This window comes from Mytilus edulis, chromosome 7 (genome assembly GCF_963676685.1).
Source record: "Mytilus edulis chromosome 7, xbMytEdul2.2, whole genome shotgun sequence".
NCBI lineage: Eukaryota > Metazoa > Mollusca > Bivalvia > Mytilida > Mytilidae > Mytilus > Mytilus edulis.
The window spans coordinates 86,677,553-86,694,349 of NC_092350.1; the positions used below are offsets into that span (position 1 = coordinate 86,677,553).

The following is a 16,797-nucleotide window of genomic DNA, read 5'->3' on the forward strand; positions in this document are numbered from 1 at the left end:
CTTTATATAGTTCTGTCAAGTATTAGGTCTCCATTAAACCCGTCTGATTAACAATGATTCAGTAGAAAGATCAAAGTTGAAAAAAAAACCTTTTCAGGAAACATAAAAACAAGTTATATTTTCTGATTCATTACAGAGACAGGAAAAATAAGACCCCACTTTATATAATTATGTCAAATATTTGTTGTCCATTAAATCTGTCTGATTAACAATGATTCAGAAGAATGATCAAAATTTAAAAAAAAACTTTTTTCAAGAAACATTTAAACGAGTAATATTTTCTGATTCAGTACGAAGAGACAAGAAAAATAAGACCCCACTTTATATAATTCTGTCAAGTATTTGTTATTTTAAAAGATGTTTTACATTAGATCTGTAGAATTAACATTATCTGACTAAAGATGTTAACACAACTTGTTCTCATCAACTTCTCATTAAAATCAGATGTTAACAAAATAATTGTTCGTCAGGAAACAAAATAAAACCTTTACTATCTGATTCAGTTCTGTGTTACGAATAAAATGAGACCCCACTTTATATAATTCTAACAAATATTTGTTGTCCATTAAATCTGTCTGATTAACAACATGATTTTGTGTAGATTCTGTATAAAATGATTTTTGGTCAGAGTAAGGTGATTATATCTATCATTACCAAGGTGTCTCTGGCCTCTAACTGACTGCCGTGAGTGACAAGGAACATCACCACCTCCAGCTGTCCTTCCCAAGCGGCCAACATTAATGGTGTCCATCCAATCTGTAATATCAACATATACCAGACATCAAAACTTGTGTCATAAACTGGACAATGTTGTGTAATAAATATAAACAAAATATATATCACATCAATCAGTGGTCAAAACTGAATAAAATGACCAGCCACACTTGTATTTATTTTCTACATTAACAACAAATAAACAACATGTTTTATTGTGAGATGTCAGAACTTCCATCAGAACTGTCAGGTTAAAAAAATAACTTTTATCAAGAAACACAAACAATATTTATATCAATGGACTCAGCTGGACAAGACAATCAAAATGAGACCTCACTTTATATATTCTGTCAAATATTTGTTGTCCATTAAATCTGTCTGATTAACAATGATTTAGTAGAATGATCAAAGTTAAAAAAAAAAAAAAAAAAAAAAAATTCAAGAAACATTAAAACGAGTTATATTTTCTGATTCAGTACGAAGAGACAAGAAAAATAAGACCCCACTTTATATAATTCTGTCAAGTATTTGTTATTTTTAAAAGATGTTTTACATTAGATCTGTAGAATTTACATTATCTGACTAAAGATGTTAACACAACTTGTTCTCATCAACTTCTCATTAAAATCAGATGTTTACAAAATAACTTTTTGTCAGGAAACAAAATAAAACCTTTACTATCTGATTCTGTTCTGTGTTACGAATAAAATTAGACCCCACTTTATATAATTCTAACAAATATTTGTTGTCCATTAAACCTGTCTGATTAACAACATTATTTTGTGTAGATTCTGTATAAAGTTGTGTTTGGTCAGAGTAAGGTCATTATATCTATCATTACATGGTCTGTGGCCTCTAACTGACTGCCGTGAGTAACAAGGTACATCACGACCTCCAGGTGTCCTCTCTCAGCGGCCAACATTAATGGTGTCTGTCCATGCTGTAATATCAACATATAACAGACATCAAAACTTGTGTCATAAACTGGACAATGTTGTGTAATAAATATAAACAAAATATATATCACATGAATCAGTGTTCAAAACTGAATAAAATGACCAGTCACACTTGTATTTATATTCTACATAAACAACAAATAAACAACATGTTTTATTGTAAGATGTCAGAACTTCCATCAGAACTGTCAGGTTAAAAACATAAGTTTTTTTCAAGAAAAATAAACAATATTTATATCAATGGACTCAGCTGGACAGGACAATTAAAATAAGACCCCACTTTATATAATTCTTACAAATATTTGTTGTCCATTAAATCTGTCTGATTAATGATATGATTAAGAAGAATGATCAAAAATGAAAAAAAAAACTTTTTTCAAGAAAATTTAAAACAAGTTATATTTTTTGATTCAGTACGAAGAGACAAGAAAAATAAGACCCCACTTTATATAATTCTGTCAAGTATTTGTTATTTTTAAAAGATGTTTTACATTAGATCTGTAGAATTAACATTATCTGACTAAAGATGTTAACACAACTTGTTCTCATCAACTTCTCATTAAAATCAAATGTTAACAAAATAATTTTTTGTCAAGAAACAAAATAAAACCTTTACTATCTGATTAAGTTCTGTGTTACGAATAAAATTAGACCCCACTTTATATAATACTAACAAATATTTGTTGTCCATTAAACCTGTCTGATTAACAACATTATTTTGTGTAGATTCTGTATAAAGTGGTGTTTGGTCAGAGTAAGGTCATTATATCTATCATTACCCCGTCTGTAGCGTCTAACTGACTGCCGTGAGTGACCAGGTACATCACTACCTCCAGGTGTCCTTCCATAGCGGCATACATTAATGGTGTCCTTCCCCACTGTAATATCAACATTTAACAGACATTAAAACTTGTGTCATAAACTGGACAATGTTGTGTAATAAATATAAACAAAATATATATCACATGAATCAGTGGTCAAAACTGAATAAAATGACCAGTCACACTTGTATTTATATTCTACATAAACAACAAATAAACAACATGTTTTATTGTGAGATGTCAGAACTTCCATCAGAACTGTCAGGTTAAAAAAAAAAATTGTCAAGAAACGTAAACAATATTTATATCAATGGACTCAGCTGGACAAGACAATTAAAATAAGACCCCACTTTATATAATTCTTACAAATATTTGTTGTCCATTAAATCTGTTGGATTAACAATGATTAAGTAGAATGATCAAAGTTAAAAAATAAACTTTTTTTCAAGAAACATTAAAACGTGTTATATTTTCTGATTCAGTACGAAGAGACAAGAAAAATAAGACCCCACTTTATATAATTCTGTCAAGTATTTGTTATTTTTAAAAGATGTTTTACAATAGTAAGATCTGTAGAATTAACATTATCTGACTAAAGATGTTAACACAACTTGTTCTCATCAACTTCTCATTAAAATCAAATGTTAACGAAATAATTTTTCGTCAGGAAACAAAATAAAACCTTTACTATCTGATTCCGCTCTGTGTTATGAATAAAATGAGAACCCACTTTATATAATTCCAACAAATATTTAATGTCCATGAAACCTGTCTGGATACCAGTATTTTGTGTTGATTCAGAATACCGATCAAAGCATAGAAAGAATTCTGTGGTATTTCCATGTAAAATGTTTGTTTGGTTTATAACAGTTGCTTCATATCATGTGTGCTGTTGTATATGATGTATGTTGTGTTGAGTATAAGGGTAATATAGCAATGGCGTATGTTTGTGTTGAGTATAAGTGAAATTCTGCAAAAAGCCATGTTTGTTTTGAGTAAAATATTAAGTTTGCATTGCCCATAAGTGTGATATGGTCATTTAACTTGTTGGTGTTGATTATAATAGTGTCATTGCTATGTCACTTGTTTATGTTGAGTAAAACAGTGTAATGGCTAGGTCACATATTGGTGTTGAGTATAAGAGTGTCATTGTTGTCATATGTTGGTGTTGAGTATAAGAGTATCATTGCTATGTTACATGTTGCTGTTGAGTATAAGAATGACATTGCTTTGTCACATGTTTTCTGGTTAGTATTTCGTATACTGTAAACCAACTAATTTTCATGAGCGATTTGTTTTCGCGACTTTCGCGAGTAGACAAATTACGCAAATTTAAATTGTTGTGAATATCTAAACTTGGGATTTTTCCATATTTAACTACATCAAGTAAATTTGAGAATCTCGTAATTAAATCGCAGCGAAATGTACTAGAAAGGCCTAATCGCGAAATACAGTATCCACGAAAATAAGTTAGTTTACAGTATAAGAGTGTTATTGCTATGTCAAATGTTGGTGTTGAGTTTAAGTGTGTCATGGCTTTGTCACATGATTGGGTTGAGTATACGAGTGTCATGGCTATGCCACCTGTTGGTGCTGAGTGTAAGAGTTTCGTTGCTATGTCACAACTTGATGTTGAGTAAAATAGTGTCATGACTAGGTCAAATGATGGTGTTAAGTAAAAGAGTTTCAGTGATATGTCTTATGTTGGTGTTGAGTAAAAGAGTGTCATGTCTAGGTCACATGATGGTGTTGAGTAGAAGATCGTCATTGCTATGTCACATGTTGGTGTTGAGTATAAGAGTGCCATGCCAAGGTCACATGTTGGTGTTGAGTAAAAGAGTTCCATTGTTATGGCACATGTTGGGTTGAATTTGCAAGTGTCATTGCTATGTCGCATGTTGGTGCTAAGTATTATAGTATCATTGCTATATCACATGCTGGTGTTTAGTATAAAAATGTCAATGTAATGTCATAAGTCAGGTATGGGGAATAAGAATAACATTTCTATGTCACATTTCGGTGTGAGTGTCCAAGTGTCTTTGCTATGTTACACGTTGATACTGAGTATAATATTATAGGTGTGTCATTGTTATGTTACATGAAAGTTGTATGATGCAGTGTCACATGTCATGTTTAATACAGGAGTAGTAAATGCATGTTGTGTGATCATGTGTCACATGCCATGTTCAGTACAGGAGTGGTAAATGCATATTGTATGATCAGGTGTCACATGTCTTGTTTAGTAAATAAGTGGTAGATGAATGATGTATGACCATGTGACACGTCATGCTTAGTACAGGAGTGGTAAATGAATGTTGTAAGATCAGATGTCACATGCCATGTTCAGTAGAGAAGTGGTGGATGAATGATGTATGATCAGGTGTCACTTGTCATGTTCAGTACAGAAGGGGTGAATCAATGTTGTATGATCAGATGTCACATGGCCTCACATGGCATATTCAGTACTGGAGTGGTAAATGAATGTAGTATGACCAGGTGTCACATGTCATGTTCAGTACAGTAGTAAATGATTGTTATATGATACGTTATCAGGTGTCATGTTCAATACAGGAGTGGTAAATGAATGTAGTACGATCAGGTGTCAAATGTAATGTTCAATACAGGAGTGGTAAATTAGTATAGTATGACAGGTGTCACATGTCATGTTCAGTACAGAAGTGGCAAATGAATGTTGTATGACAGGTGTCACATGTCATGTTTAGTACAGAAGTGGCAAACGAATGTTACATGATCAGGTGTCACATGTCATGTTTAGTACAGGAGAGGTAAATGATTGCAGTATGATCAGGTGTCACTTGTCATGTATAGTACATGCGTGGTAAATGAATGTTGAATGATCAGGTGTCACTTGTCGTGTTCAGTACATGAGTGGTATATGAATGCTGAATGATCAGGTGTCACATGTCATGTATAGTACAGGAATGGTAGATGAATGTTGAATGATCACGTGTCACATGTCATGTTCAGTGCAGGAGTGGTAAATGAATGTTGAATGATCAGGTGTCACTTGCCATGTTCAGTACATGAGTGGTATATGAATGCTGAATGAGCAGGTGTCACATGTCATGTATAGTACAGGAATGGTAGATGAATGTTGAATGATCACGTGTCACATGTCATGTTCAGTGCAGGAGTGGTAAATGAATGTTGAATGATCAGGTGTCACTTGCCATGTTCAGTACTGGAGTAGTAAATGAATGTAGTATGATCAAATGTCACATGTCATGTTCAGTACAGGGAGGTAGATGAATGTTTTATGATCAGGTGTCACATGTCATGTTTAGTACAGAAGTGGTAAATGAATATTGTATGATAAGGGGTCACTTGTCATGTTCAGTACAGGAGTAGTAAAGGAATGTAGTATGATCAGATGTCACATGTCATGTTCAGTACAGGGAGGTAGATAAATGTTGTATGATCACGTGTCATATGTCATGTTCAGTACAGGAGTGGTAAATGAATGTTGAATGATCAGGTGTCACTTGCCATGTTCAGTACAGGAGTGGTAAATGATTGTAGTATGATCAAGTGTCACATATCATGTGCAGTACCTGAGTAGTAAATGAATGTAGTATGATCAGATGTCACATGGCATATTCAGTACTGGAGTGGTAAATGAATGTAGTATGACCAGGTGTCACATGTCATGTTCAGTACAGTAGTAAATGATTGTTATATGATAAGTTATCAGGTGTCATGTCATGTTCAATACAGGAGTGGTAAATGAATGTAGTACGATCAGGTGTCACATGTCATGTTCAATACAGGAGTGTTAAATGAATATAGTATGACAGTTGTCACATGTCATGTTCAGTACAGAAGTGGCAAATGAATGTTGTATAATGTGATGTCACATGTCATGTTCAGTACAGGTGTGGAGAATGAATATTATATGATCAGGTGTCACATGTCATGTTTAGTACAGGAGAGGTAAATGATTGCAGTATGATCAAGTGTCACATGTCATGTTCATGACAGGGAGGTAGATGAATGTTGTATGATCAGGTGTCACATGTCATGTTCAGTACAAGAATGGTAAATTAATGTTGTATGATCAGGTGTCACTTGTCATGTTCAGTACATGAATGGTAAATGAATGTTGAATGATCAGGTGTCACTTGTCATGTTCAGTACATGAGTGGTAAATGAATGTTGAATGATCAGGTGTCACATGTCATGTTCAGTACAGGAATGGTAGATGAATGTTGAATGATCACGTGTCATATGTCATGTTCAGTACAGGAGTGGTAAATGAATGTTGAATGATCAGGTGTCACTTGCCATGTTCAGTACTGGAGTAGTAAATGAATGTAGTATGATCAAATGTCACATGTCATGTTCAGTACAGGGAGGTAGATGAATGTTTTATGATCAGGTGTCACATGTCATGTTAAGTACAGAAGTGGTAAATGAATATTGTATAATAAGGGGTCACTTGTCATGTTCAGTACATGAGTAGTAAAGGAATGTAGTATGATCAGATGTCACATGTCATGTTCAGTACAGGGAGGTAGATGAATGTTGTATGATCACGTGTCACATGTCATGTTCAGTACAGGAGTGGTAAATGAATGTTGAATGATCAGGTGTCACTTGCCATGTTCAGTACAGGAGTGATAAATGATTGTAGTATGATCAAGTGTCACATATCATGTGCAGTACCTGAGTAGTAAATGAATGTAGTATGATCAGATGTCACATGTCATGTTCAGTACAGGGCGGAAGATGAATGTTGTATGATCAGGTGTCACATGTCATGTTCAGTACAGGGAGGTAGATGAATGTTGTATGATAATGTGTCACATGTTATGTTTAGTACAGAAGTGGTAAATGAATATTGTATGATCAGATGTCACATGTGATGTTCAGTACAGGGAGGTAGATGAATGTTGTATGATCAAGTGTCACATGTCATGTTCAGTACAGGGAGGTAGATGAATGTTGTATGATCATGTGTCACATGTCATGTTTAGTACAGAAGTGGTAAATGAATATTGTATGATCAGATGTCACATGTCATGTTCAGTACAGGGAGGTAGATGAATGTTTTATGATCAGGTGTCACATGTCATGTTCAGTACAGAAGTGGTAAATGAATATTGTATGATCAGATGTCACATGTCATGTTCAGTACAGGGAGGTAAATGAATACTGTATGATCGGGTGTCACATGTCATGTTCAGTACAGGGAGGTAGATGAATGTTGTATGATCATGTGTCACATGTCATGTTTAGTACAGAAGTGGTAAATGAATATTGTATGATCAGATATCACATGTCATGTTCAGTACAGGGAGGTAGATGAATGTTGTTTGATCACGTGTCACATGTTATGTTCAGTACAGGGAGGTAGATGAATGTTGTGTGATCAGGTGTCACATGTCATGTTCAGCACAGAAGTTGCAAATGAATGTTGTATGACAAGTGTCACATGTCATGTTCAGTACAGGAGTGGTGAATGAATATTTTATGATCAGGTGTCACATGTCATGTTTAGTACAGAAAAGGTAAATGAATATTGTATAATCAGATGTCACATGTCATGTTCAGTACAGGGAGGTAGATGACTGTTGTTTGATCACGTGTCACATGTCATGTTCAGTACTGGAGTAGTAAATGCATGTTGTATGATCAGGTGTCACATGTCATGTTCAGTACAGGAATGGTAAATGAATGTTGTATGATCAGGTGTCACTTGTCATGTTCAGTACATGAGTGGTAAATGCATGTTGTATGATCCAGTGTCACATGTCATGTTCAGTACAGGGAGGTAGATGATGATAAGTCTGATGAATGTTGTTTGATCACGTGTCACATGTCATGTTCAGTACAGGAGTAGTAAATGAATGTAGTATGATCAGATGTCGCATGTCATGTTCAGTACAGGAAGGTAGATGAATGTTGTTTGATCACGTGTCACATGTCATGTTCAGTACAGGGAGGTAGATGAATGTTGTATGATCAGGTGTCACATGTCATGTTCAGTACAGAAGTGGTAAATATATGTTGTTCAGTACAGGAGTGGTTAATGTATGTGGTAAGATCAGATGTGACATATCATGTTCAGTGTGATCAGGTGTCACATGTCATGTTCAGTACAGGAATGGTAGATGAATGTTGAATGATCACGTGTCATATGTCATGTTCACTACAGGAGTGGTAAATGAATGTTGAATGATCAGGTGTCACTTGCCATGTTCAGTACAGGAGTGGTAAATGATTGTAGTATGATCAAGTGTCACATATCATGTGCAGTACCTGAGTAGTAAATGAATGTAGTATGATCAGATGTCACATGTCATGTTCAGTACAGGGAGGAAGATGAATGTTGTATGATCAGGTGTCACATGTCATGTTCAGTACAGGGAGGTAGATGAATGTTGTATGATAATGTGTCACATGTTATGTTTAGTACAGAAGTGGTAAATGAATATTGTATGATCAGATGTCACATGTGATGTTCAGTACAGGGAGGTAGATGAATGTTGTATGATCAAGTGTCACATGTCATGTTCAGTACAGGGAGGTAGATGAATGTTGTATGATCATGTGTCACATGTCATGTTTAGTACAGAAGTGGTAAATGAATATTGTATTATCAGATGTCACATGTCATGTTCAGTACAGGGAGGTAGATGAATGTTTTATGATCAGGTGTCACATGTCATGTTCAGTACAGAAGTGGTAAATGAATATTGTATGATCAGATGTCACATGTCATGTTCAGTACAGGGAGGTAGATGAATATTGTATGATCGGGTGTCACATGTCATGTTCAGTACAGGGAGGTAGATGAATGTTGTATGATCATGTGTCACATGTCATGTTTAGTACAGAAGTGGTAAATGAATATTGTATGATCAGATGTCACATGTCATGTTCAGTACAGGGAGGTAGATGAATGTTGTATGATCATGTGTCACATGTCATGTTCAGAATAGGGAGGTAGATGAATGTTGTATGATCATGTGTCACATGTCATGTTCAGAATAGGGAGGTAGATGAATGTTGTATGATCATGTGTCACATGTCATGTTTAGTACAGAAGTGGTAAATGAATATTGTATGATCAGATATCACATGTCATGTTCAGTATAGGGAGGTAGATGAATGTTGTTTGATCACGTGCCACATGTCATGTTCAGTACAGGGAGGTAGATGAATGTTGTGTGATCAGGTGTCACATGTCATGTTCAGCACAGAAGTTGCAAATGAATGTTGTATGACAAGTGTCACATGTCATGTTCAGTACAGGAGTGGTGAATGAATATTTTATGATCAGGTGTCACATGTCATGTTTAGTACAGAAAAGGTAAATGAATATTGTATAATCAGATGTCACATGTCATGTTCAGTACAGGGAGGTAGATGACTGTTGTTTGATCACGTGTCACATGTCATGTTCAGTACAGGGAGGTAAATGATTGGAGTATGATCAAGTGTCACATGTCATGTTCAGTACTGGAGTAGTAAATGCATGTTGTATGATCAGGTGTCACATGTCATGTTCAGTACAGGAATGGTAAATGAATGTTGTATGATCAGGTGTCACTTGTCATGTTCAGTACATGAGTGGTAAATGCATGTTGTATGATCCAGTGTCACATGTCATGTTCAGTACAGGGAGGTAGATGATGATAAGTCTGATGAATGTTGTTTGATCACGTGTCACATGTCATGTTCAGTACAGGAGTAGTAAATGAATGTAGTATGATCAGATGTCGCATGTCATGTTCAGTACAGGGAGGTAGATGAATGTTGTTTGATCACGTGTCACATGTCATGTTCAGTACAGGGAGGTAGATGAATGTTGTATGATCAGGTGTCACATGTCATGTTCAGTACAGAAGTGGTAAATATATGTTGTTCAGTACAGGAGTGGTTAATGTATGTGGTAAGATCAGATGTGACATATCATGTTCAGTGCAGAAGAGGTCAATGAATGTTGTATGATCAGATGTCACATGTTATGTTCAATACAGGAGTGGTAAATGAATGTTGTATGATCAGGTGTCACATGTCATGTTCACTACAAGAGTGGTAAATGAATGTTGTATGATCAGGTGTCACATGTCATGTTCAGTACATAAGTGGTCAATGAATGTTGTGTGATCAGATGTCACATGTCATGTTCAGTACAGGATTGTTGCATGAATGTTGTATAATCAGGTGTCACATGTCATGTTCAGTACAGGAGTGGTACATGAATGTTGTATAATCAGGTATCACATGTCATGCTCAGTACAGGAGTGGTAAATGAATGGTGTATGATCATATGTCACATTTCACATGTCATGTTCAGTACAGGAGTGATGCATGAATGTTGTATAATCAGGTGTCACATGTCATGTTCATACTATATTTCATGCAATCTAAATTGATGACGACACATTCAAACTTGGATGATTCTTACCTCAGATAAGTCAAATACTTTTGTCCAGTCCCTTCAACTTCAACTTAATCATGTTAATTAGATTTGACTGTATCTTATTTTGAAGCTTTGAGACAGTAACCCAATAACATAAAAGTGTAATGACATATATCATGTCTCTTCTTGGTACCATGTGAAGTGTTTTAGGAATTGTTGTTTTGTCTTTTTAATATTTTTGTTCTGCCATTTTATTCTACTTCTACTTAATATGTAATTTGATTGCCTCCTTGGTATTTTATCCACTATTTTCTCTAGTTGACAGGTGTGGTATACATCCATGTTTTGGTAATAAATTTCTAATATTTTGTGTAAAAACAGAAGTTAAGTGTGTTGTTGTTATGTAAATAGATATAGGAAGATGTGGTATGAGTGCCAATGAAACAACTATCCATCCAAGTCACAATTTATAAAAGTAAACCATTATAGGTCAAGGTACGGTCTTCAACACGAAGCCTTGGCTCACACCGAAAGACAAGCTATAAAGGGCCCCAAAAAATTACTAGTATAAAACCTTTCAAATGGGAAAACCAAGTCTAATTTACACATGTATAAAACTAGAGGCTCTAAAGAGCCTGTGTCGCTCACCTTGGTCTATGTGAATATTAAACAAAGGAAGCAGATGGATTCATGACAAAATTGTGTTTTGGTGATGGTGATATGTTTGTACATCTTACTTTACTGAACATACTTGCTGCTTACAATTATCACTATCTATAATGAACTTGGCCCAGTAGTTTCTGTGGAAAATGTAACCGGTAGTAAAAGTTTACAAATTTTATGAAAATTGTTAGAAATTGACTATAAAGGACAATAACTCCTTAGGGGATCAATTGACCATTTTGGTCATGTTGACTTATTTGTAAATCTTTCTTTGCTGAACATTTTTGCTGTTTACAGATTAACTCTATCTATAATAATATTCAAGATAATAACCAAAAACAGCAAAATTTTCTTAAAATTACCAATTCAGGGACAGCAACCCAACAATGGGTTCTCTGATTCATCTGCAAATTTCAGGGCAGATAGGACTTGACCTGATAAACAATTTTTCACCGTGTCAGATTTGCTCTAAATGCTTCGGTTTTTGAGTTATAAGCCAAAAACTGTGTTTTACCCCATGTTCTATTTTTAGCCATGGCGGCCATCTTGGTTGGTTTGGCGGGTCACGCCACACATTTTGTAAACTAGTTACCCCAAAGATAATTGTGGCCAAGTTTGGATTAAGTTGTCCCAACAGTTTCAGAGGAGAAGATTTTTGTAAAAGATTTATAAAATTTACGAAAAATGGTTATAAATTGACTTTAAAGGGCAATTACTTCTAAAGGGGTCAACTGACCATTTTGGTCATGTTGACTCATTTGTAAATCTTAATTTGCTGAACATTATTGCTGTTTACAGTTTATCTCTATCTATAATAATATTCAAGATAATAACCAAAAACAGCAAAATTTACCTAAAATTACCAATTCAGGGGCAGCAACCCAACAACTGGTTGTCTGATTCATCTGAAAATTTCAGGGCAGATAGATCTTGACCTGAAAAACAAATTAACCCCAAGCCAGATTTGCTCTAAATGCTTTGGTTTTTGAGTTATAAGCCAAAAACTGTGTTTTACCCCATGTTCTATTTTTAGCCATGGGGGCCATCTTGGTTGGTTTGGCGGGTCACGCCACACATTTTTTAAACTAGATACCCAAAAGATGATTGTGGCCAAGTTGGATTAAGTTGGCCCAACAGTTTCAGAGGAGAAGATTTTTGTAAAAGATATATGAAATTTACGAAAAATGGTTAATAATTGACTTTAAAGGGCAATAACTTCCAAAGGGGTCAAATGACCATTTTGGTCATGCTGACTTATTTGTAAATCTTACTTTGTTGAACATTATTGCTGTTTACAGTTTATCTCTATCTATAATAATATTCAAGATAATAACCAAAAACAGCAAAATTTACCTAAAATTACTAATTCAGAGGCAGCAACCCAACAACTGGTTGTCTGATTCATCTGAAAATTTCAGGGCAAATAGATCTTGACCTGATAAACAATATTACCCCATGTCAGATTTGCTCTAAATGCTTTGGTTTTTGAGTTATAAGCCAAAAACTGCATTTTACCCCTATGTTCTATTTTAAGCCATGGCGGCCATCTTGTTTTGTTTGGCGGGTCACGCCACACATTTTTTTAAACTAGATACCCCAATGATGATTGTGGCCAAGTTTGGTTTCATTTGGCCCAGTAGTTTCAGAGGAGAAGATTTTTCTAAACGTTAACGACGACGGACGACGACGACGACGGACGCCGGACGCCAAGTGATGAGAAAAGCTCACTTGGCCCTTCGGGCCAGGTGAGCTAAAAAATGTAATAAACAAAGTTTCTTACTTCTGTAAAATACAGAAATACATGCAATAACCAATATTCATCGTGTATAACAACGAATCACTCATAACAAACAAGGGTGATTTATATATGATTGACCTTATGTGTACTGTCATAAGTAAATACCTTTTCATGATCAAATATTTCTACTTCACTTACATTTTCATATTCCAAATTAGCTCCATTCTGCAATGATAATTCCACATCTTTAAGATTTCCCTCCTCAGCAGCTGTACAAAGTTTCTGTAAGTAAAACAAAGCTTAAGCATTTTTCTCCTGCACATAATAATGTATGATACATGTAATAATTCAAATTTAAGTAAGTACATTGGTAATTATAGTGACATGTGTTTTTATTTAACATATTAACAAACTACTTTTGTTATAGTCTGAGTTATTCTGCTTATGATGTCCACTTTTACAGTTTACTTTTCAAATCCAGTGACAACAACTGACCAAGACTTTCTAACTTTAAGAAGAAAATCTTACCTTATTCCAATCTTCCATTATATCCTGCCAAAAAAGAAAAAAAACACATTTTAAATATATTAGATTATAAAACTTTGACTAATATTTTAACCATTGATTTAGGCCATACTTTTTTTATGTAAAGGTTAATGTATCCATCATCTGCCAAGAAGTAAAGGGCTGACAAGGCATACAGACATAAGTTTACTAAAGACAGTTGATTGTATTACCTCCCCTTTAACATGTAAACTTTGGTTTACCATAAACAATATCTGTCCAGTTGTTACAACGACAAGGTACATGGACATATAGACAGTATATTGAAGTAAGTTTATTTGATTATCTCCCCTTTAACATGTTAGACCACCAGAAACAATATGTGTCCAGCTGTTACACTGAATGGCACACAGACATACAGACAGTATACATGGTATATAGAAGTAAGTTTATTTGATTATCTCCCCTTTAACATGTTAGACCACCAGAAACAATATTTGTCCAGCTGTTACACTGAATGGCACACAGACATACAGACACTATACATGGTATATAGAAGTAAGTTTATTTGATTATCTCCCCTTTAACATGTTAGACCACCAGAAACAATATGTGTCCAGCTGTTACACTGAATGGCACACAGACATACAGACAGTATACATGGTTTATAGAAGTAAGTTTATTTGATTATCTCCCCTTTAACATGTTAGACCACCAGAAACAATATGTGTCCAGCTGTTACACTGAATGGCACACAGACATACAGACAGTATACATGGTATATAGAAGTAAGTTAATTTGATTATCTCCCCTTTAACATGTTAAACCACCAGAAACAATAGTTGTCCAGCTGTTACACTGAATGGCACACAGACATACAGACAGTATACATGGTATATAGAATTAAGTTTATTTGATTATCTCCCCTTTAACATGTTAGACCACCAGACACAATATTTGTCCAGCTGTTACACTGAATGGCACACAGACATACAGACAGTATACATGGTATATAGAAGTAAGTTTATTTGATTATCTCCCCTTTAACATGTTAGACCACCAGAAACAATATTTGTCCAGCTGTTACACTGAATGGCACACAGACATACAGACAGTATACATGGTATATAGAAGTAAGTTTATTTGATTATCTCCCCTTTAACATGTTAGACCACCAGAAACAATATTTGTCCAGCTGTTACACTGAATGGCACACAGACATACAGACAGTATACATGGTATATAGAAGTAAGTTTATTTGATTATCTCCCCTTTAACATGTTAGACCACCAGAAACAATATTTGTCCAGCTGTTACACTGAATGGCACACAGACATACAGACAGTATACATGGTATATAGAAGTAAGTTTATTTGATTATCTCCACTTTAACATGTTAGACCACCAGAAACAATATTTGTCCAGCTGTTACACTGAATGGCACACAGACATACAGACAGTATACATGGTATATAGAAGTAAGTTTATTTGATTATCTCCCCTTTAACATGTTAGACCACCAGAAACAATATGTGTCCAGCTGTTACACTGAATGGCACACAGACATACAGACAGTATACATGGTATATAGAAGTAAGTTTATTTGATTATCTCCCCTTTAACATGTTAAACCACCAGAAACAATATTTGTCCAGCTGTTACACTGAATGGCACACAGACATACAGACAGTATACATGGTATATAGAAGTAAGTTTATTTGATCATCTCCCCTTTAACATGTTAGACCACCAGAAACAATATTTGTCCAGCTGTTACACTGAATGGCACACAGACATACAGACAGTATACATGGTATATAGAAGTAAGTTTATTTGATTATCTCCCCTTTAACATGTTAGACCACCAGAAACAATATGCGTCCAGCTGTTACACTGAATGGCACACAGACATACAGACAGTATACATGGTATATAGAAGTAAGTTTATTTGATTATCTCCCCTTTAACATGTTAGACCACCAGAAACAATATGTGTCCAGCTGTTACACTGAATGGCACACAGACAAACAGACAGTATACATGGTATATAGAAGTAAGTTTATTTGATTATCTCCCCTTTAACATGTTAAACCACCAGAAACAATAGTTGTCCAGCTGTTACACTGAATGGCACACAGACATACAGACAGTATACGTGGTATATAGAAATAAGTTTATTTGATTATCTCCCCTTTAACATGTTAGACCACCAGAAACAGTATTTGTCCAGCTGTTACACTGAATGGCACACAGACATACAGACAGTATACATGGTATATAGAAGTAAGTTTATTTGATTATCTCCCCTTTAACATGTTAGACCACCAGAAACAATATTTGTCCAGCTGTTACACTGAATGGCACACAGACATACAGACAGTATACATGGTATATAGAAGTAAGTTTATTTGATTATCTCCCCTTTAACATGTTAGACCACCAGAAACAATATTTGTCCAGCTGTTACACTGAATGGTACACAGACATACAGACAGTATACATGGTATATAGAAATAAGTTTATTTGATTATCTCCCCTTTAACATGTTAGACCACCAGAAAAAATATTTGTCCAGCTGTTACACTGAATGGCACACAGACATACAGACAGTATACATGGTATATAGAAGTAAGTTTATTTGATTATCTCCCCTTTAACATGTTAGACCACCAGAAACAATATTTGTCCAGCTGTTACACTGAATGGCACACAGACATACAGACAGTATACATGGTATATAGAAGTAAGTTTATTTGATCATCTCCCCTTTAACATGTTAGACCACCAGAAACAATATTTGTCCAGCTGTTACACTGAATGGCACACAGACATACAGACAGTATACATGGTATATAGAAGTAAGTTTATTTGATTATCTCCCCTTTAACATGTTAGACCACCAGAAACAATATGCGTCCAGCTGTTACACTGAATGGCACACAGACATACAGACAGTATACATGGTATATAGAAGTAAGTTTATTTGATTATCTCCCCTTTAACATGTTAGAC

At 34.9% G+C, this 16,797-nt stretch overlaps 1 protein-coding gene across 1 annotated transcript in view; it reads right to left on the bottom strand.

Annotated features, from left to right (window-relative positions):
- The window catches only part of LOC139483473 (fibronectin type 3 and ankyrin repeat domains 1 protein-like), a 28,602-nt gene extending 14,775 nt beyond the window's left edge, over positions 1-13,827 (bottom strand). Inside the window, exons 1-5 of the mRNA XM_071267495.1 lie at positions 13,810-13,827; positions 13,447-13,563; positions 2,450-2,548; positions 1,556-1,654; positions 655-756 (exon numbers count right to left, since the gene is read on the bottom strand). Coding sequence (XP_071123596.1) covers positions 655-756; positions 1,556-1,654; positions 2,450-2,548; positions 13,447-13,563; positions 13,810-13,827 — 435 coding nt within the window. The remainder of the gene's footprint in view (positions 1-654; positions 757-1,555; positions 1,655-2,449; positions 2,549-13,446; positions 13,564-13,809) is intronic.
- Positions 13,828-16,797: the final 2,970 nt, after the last annotated feature.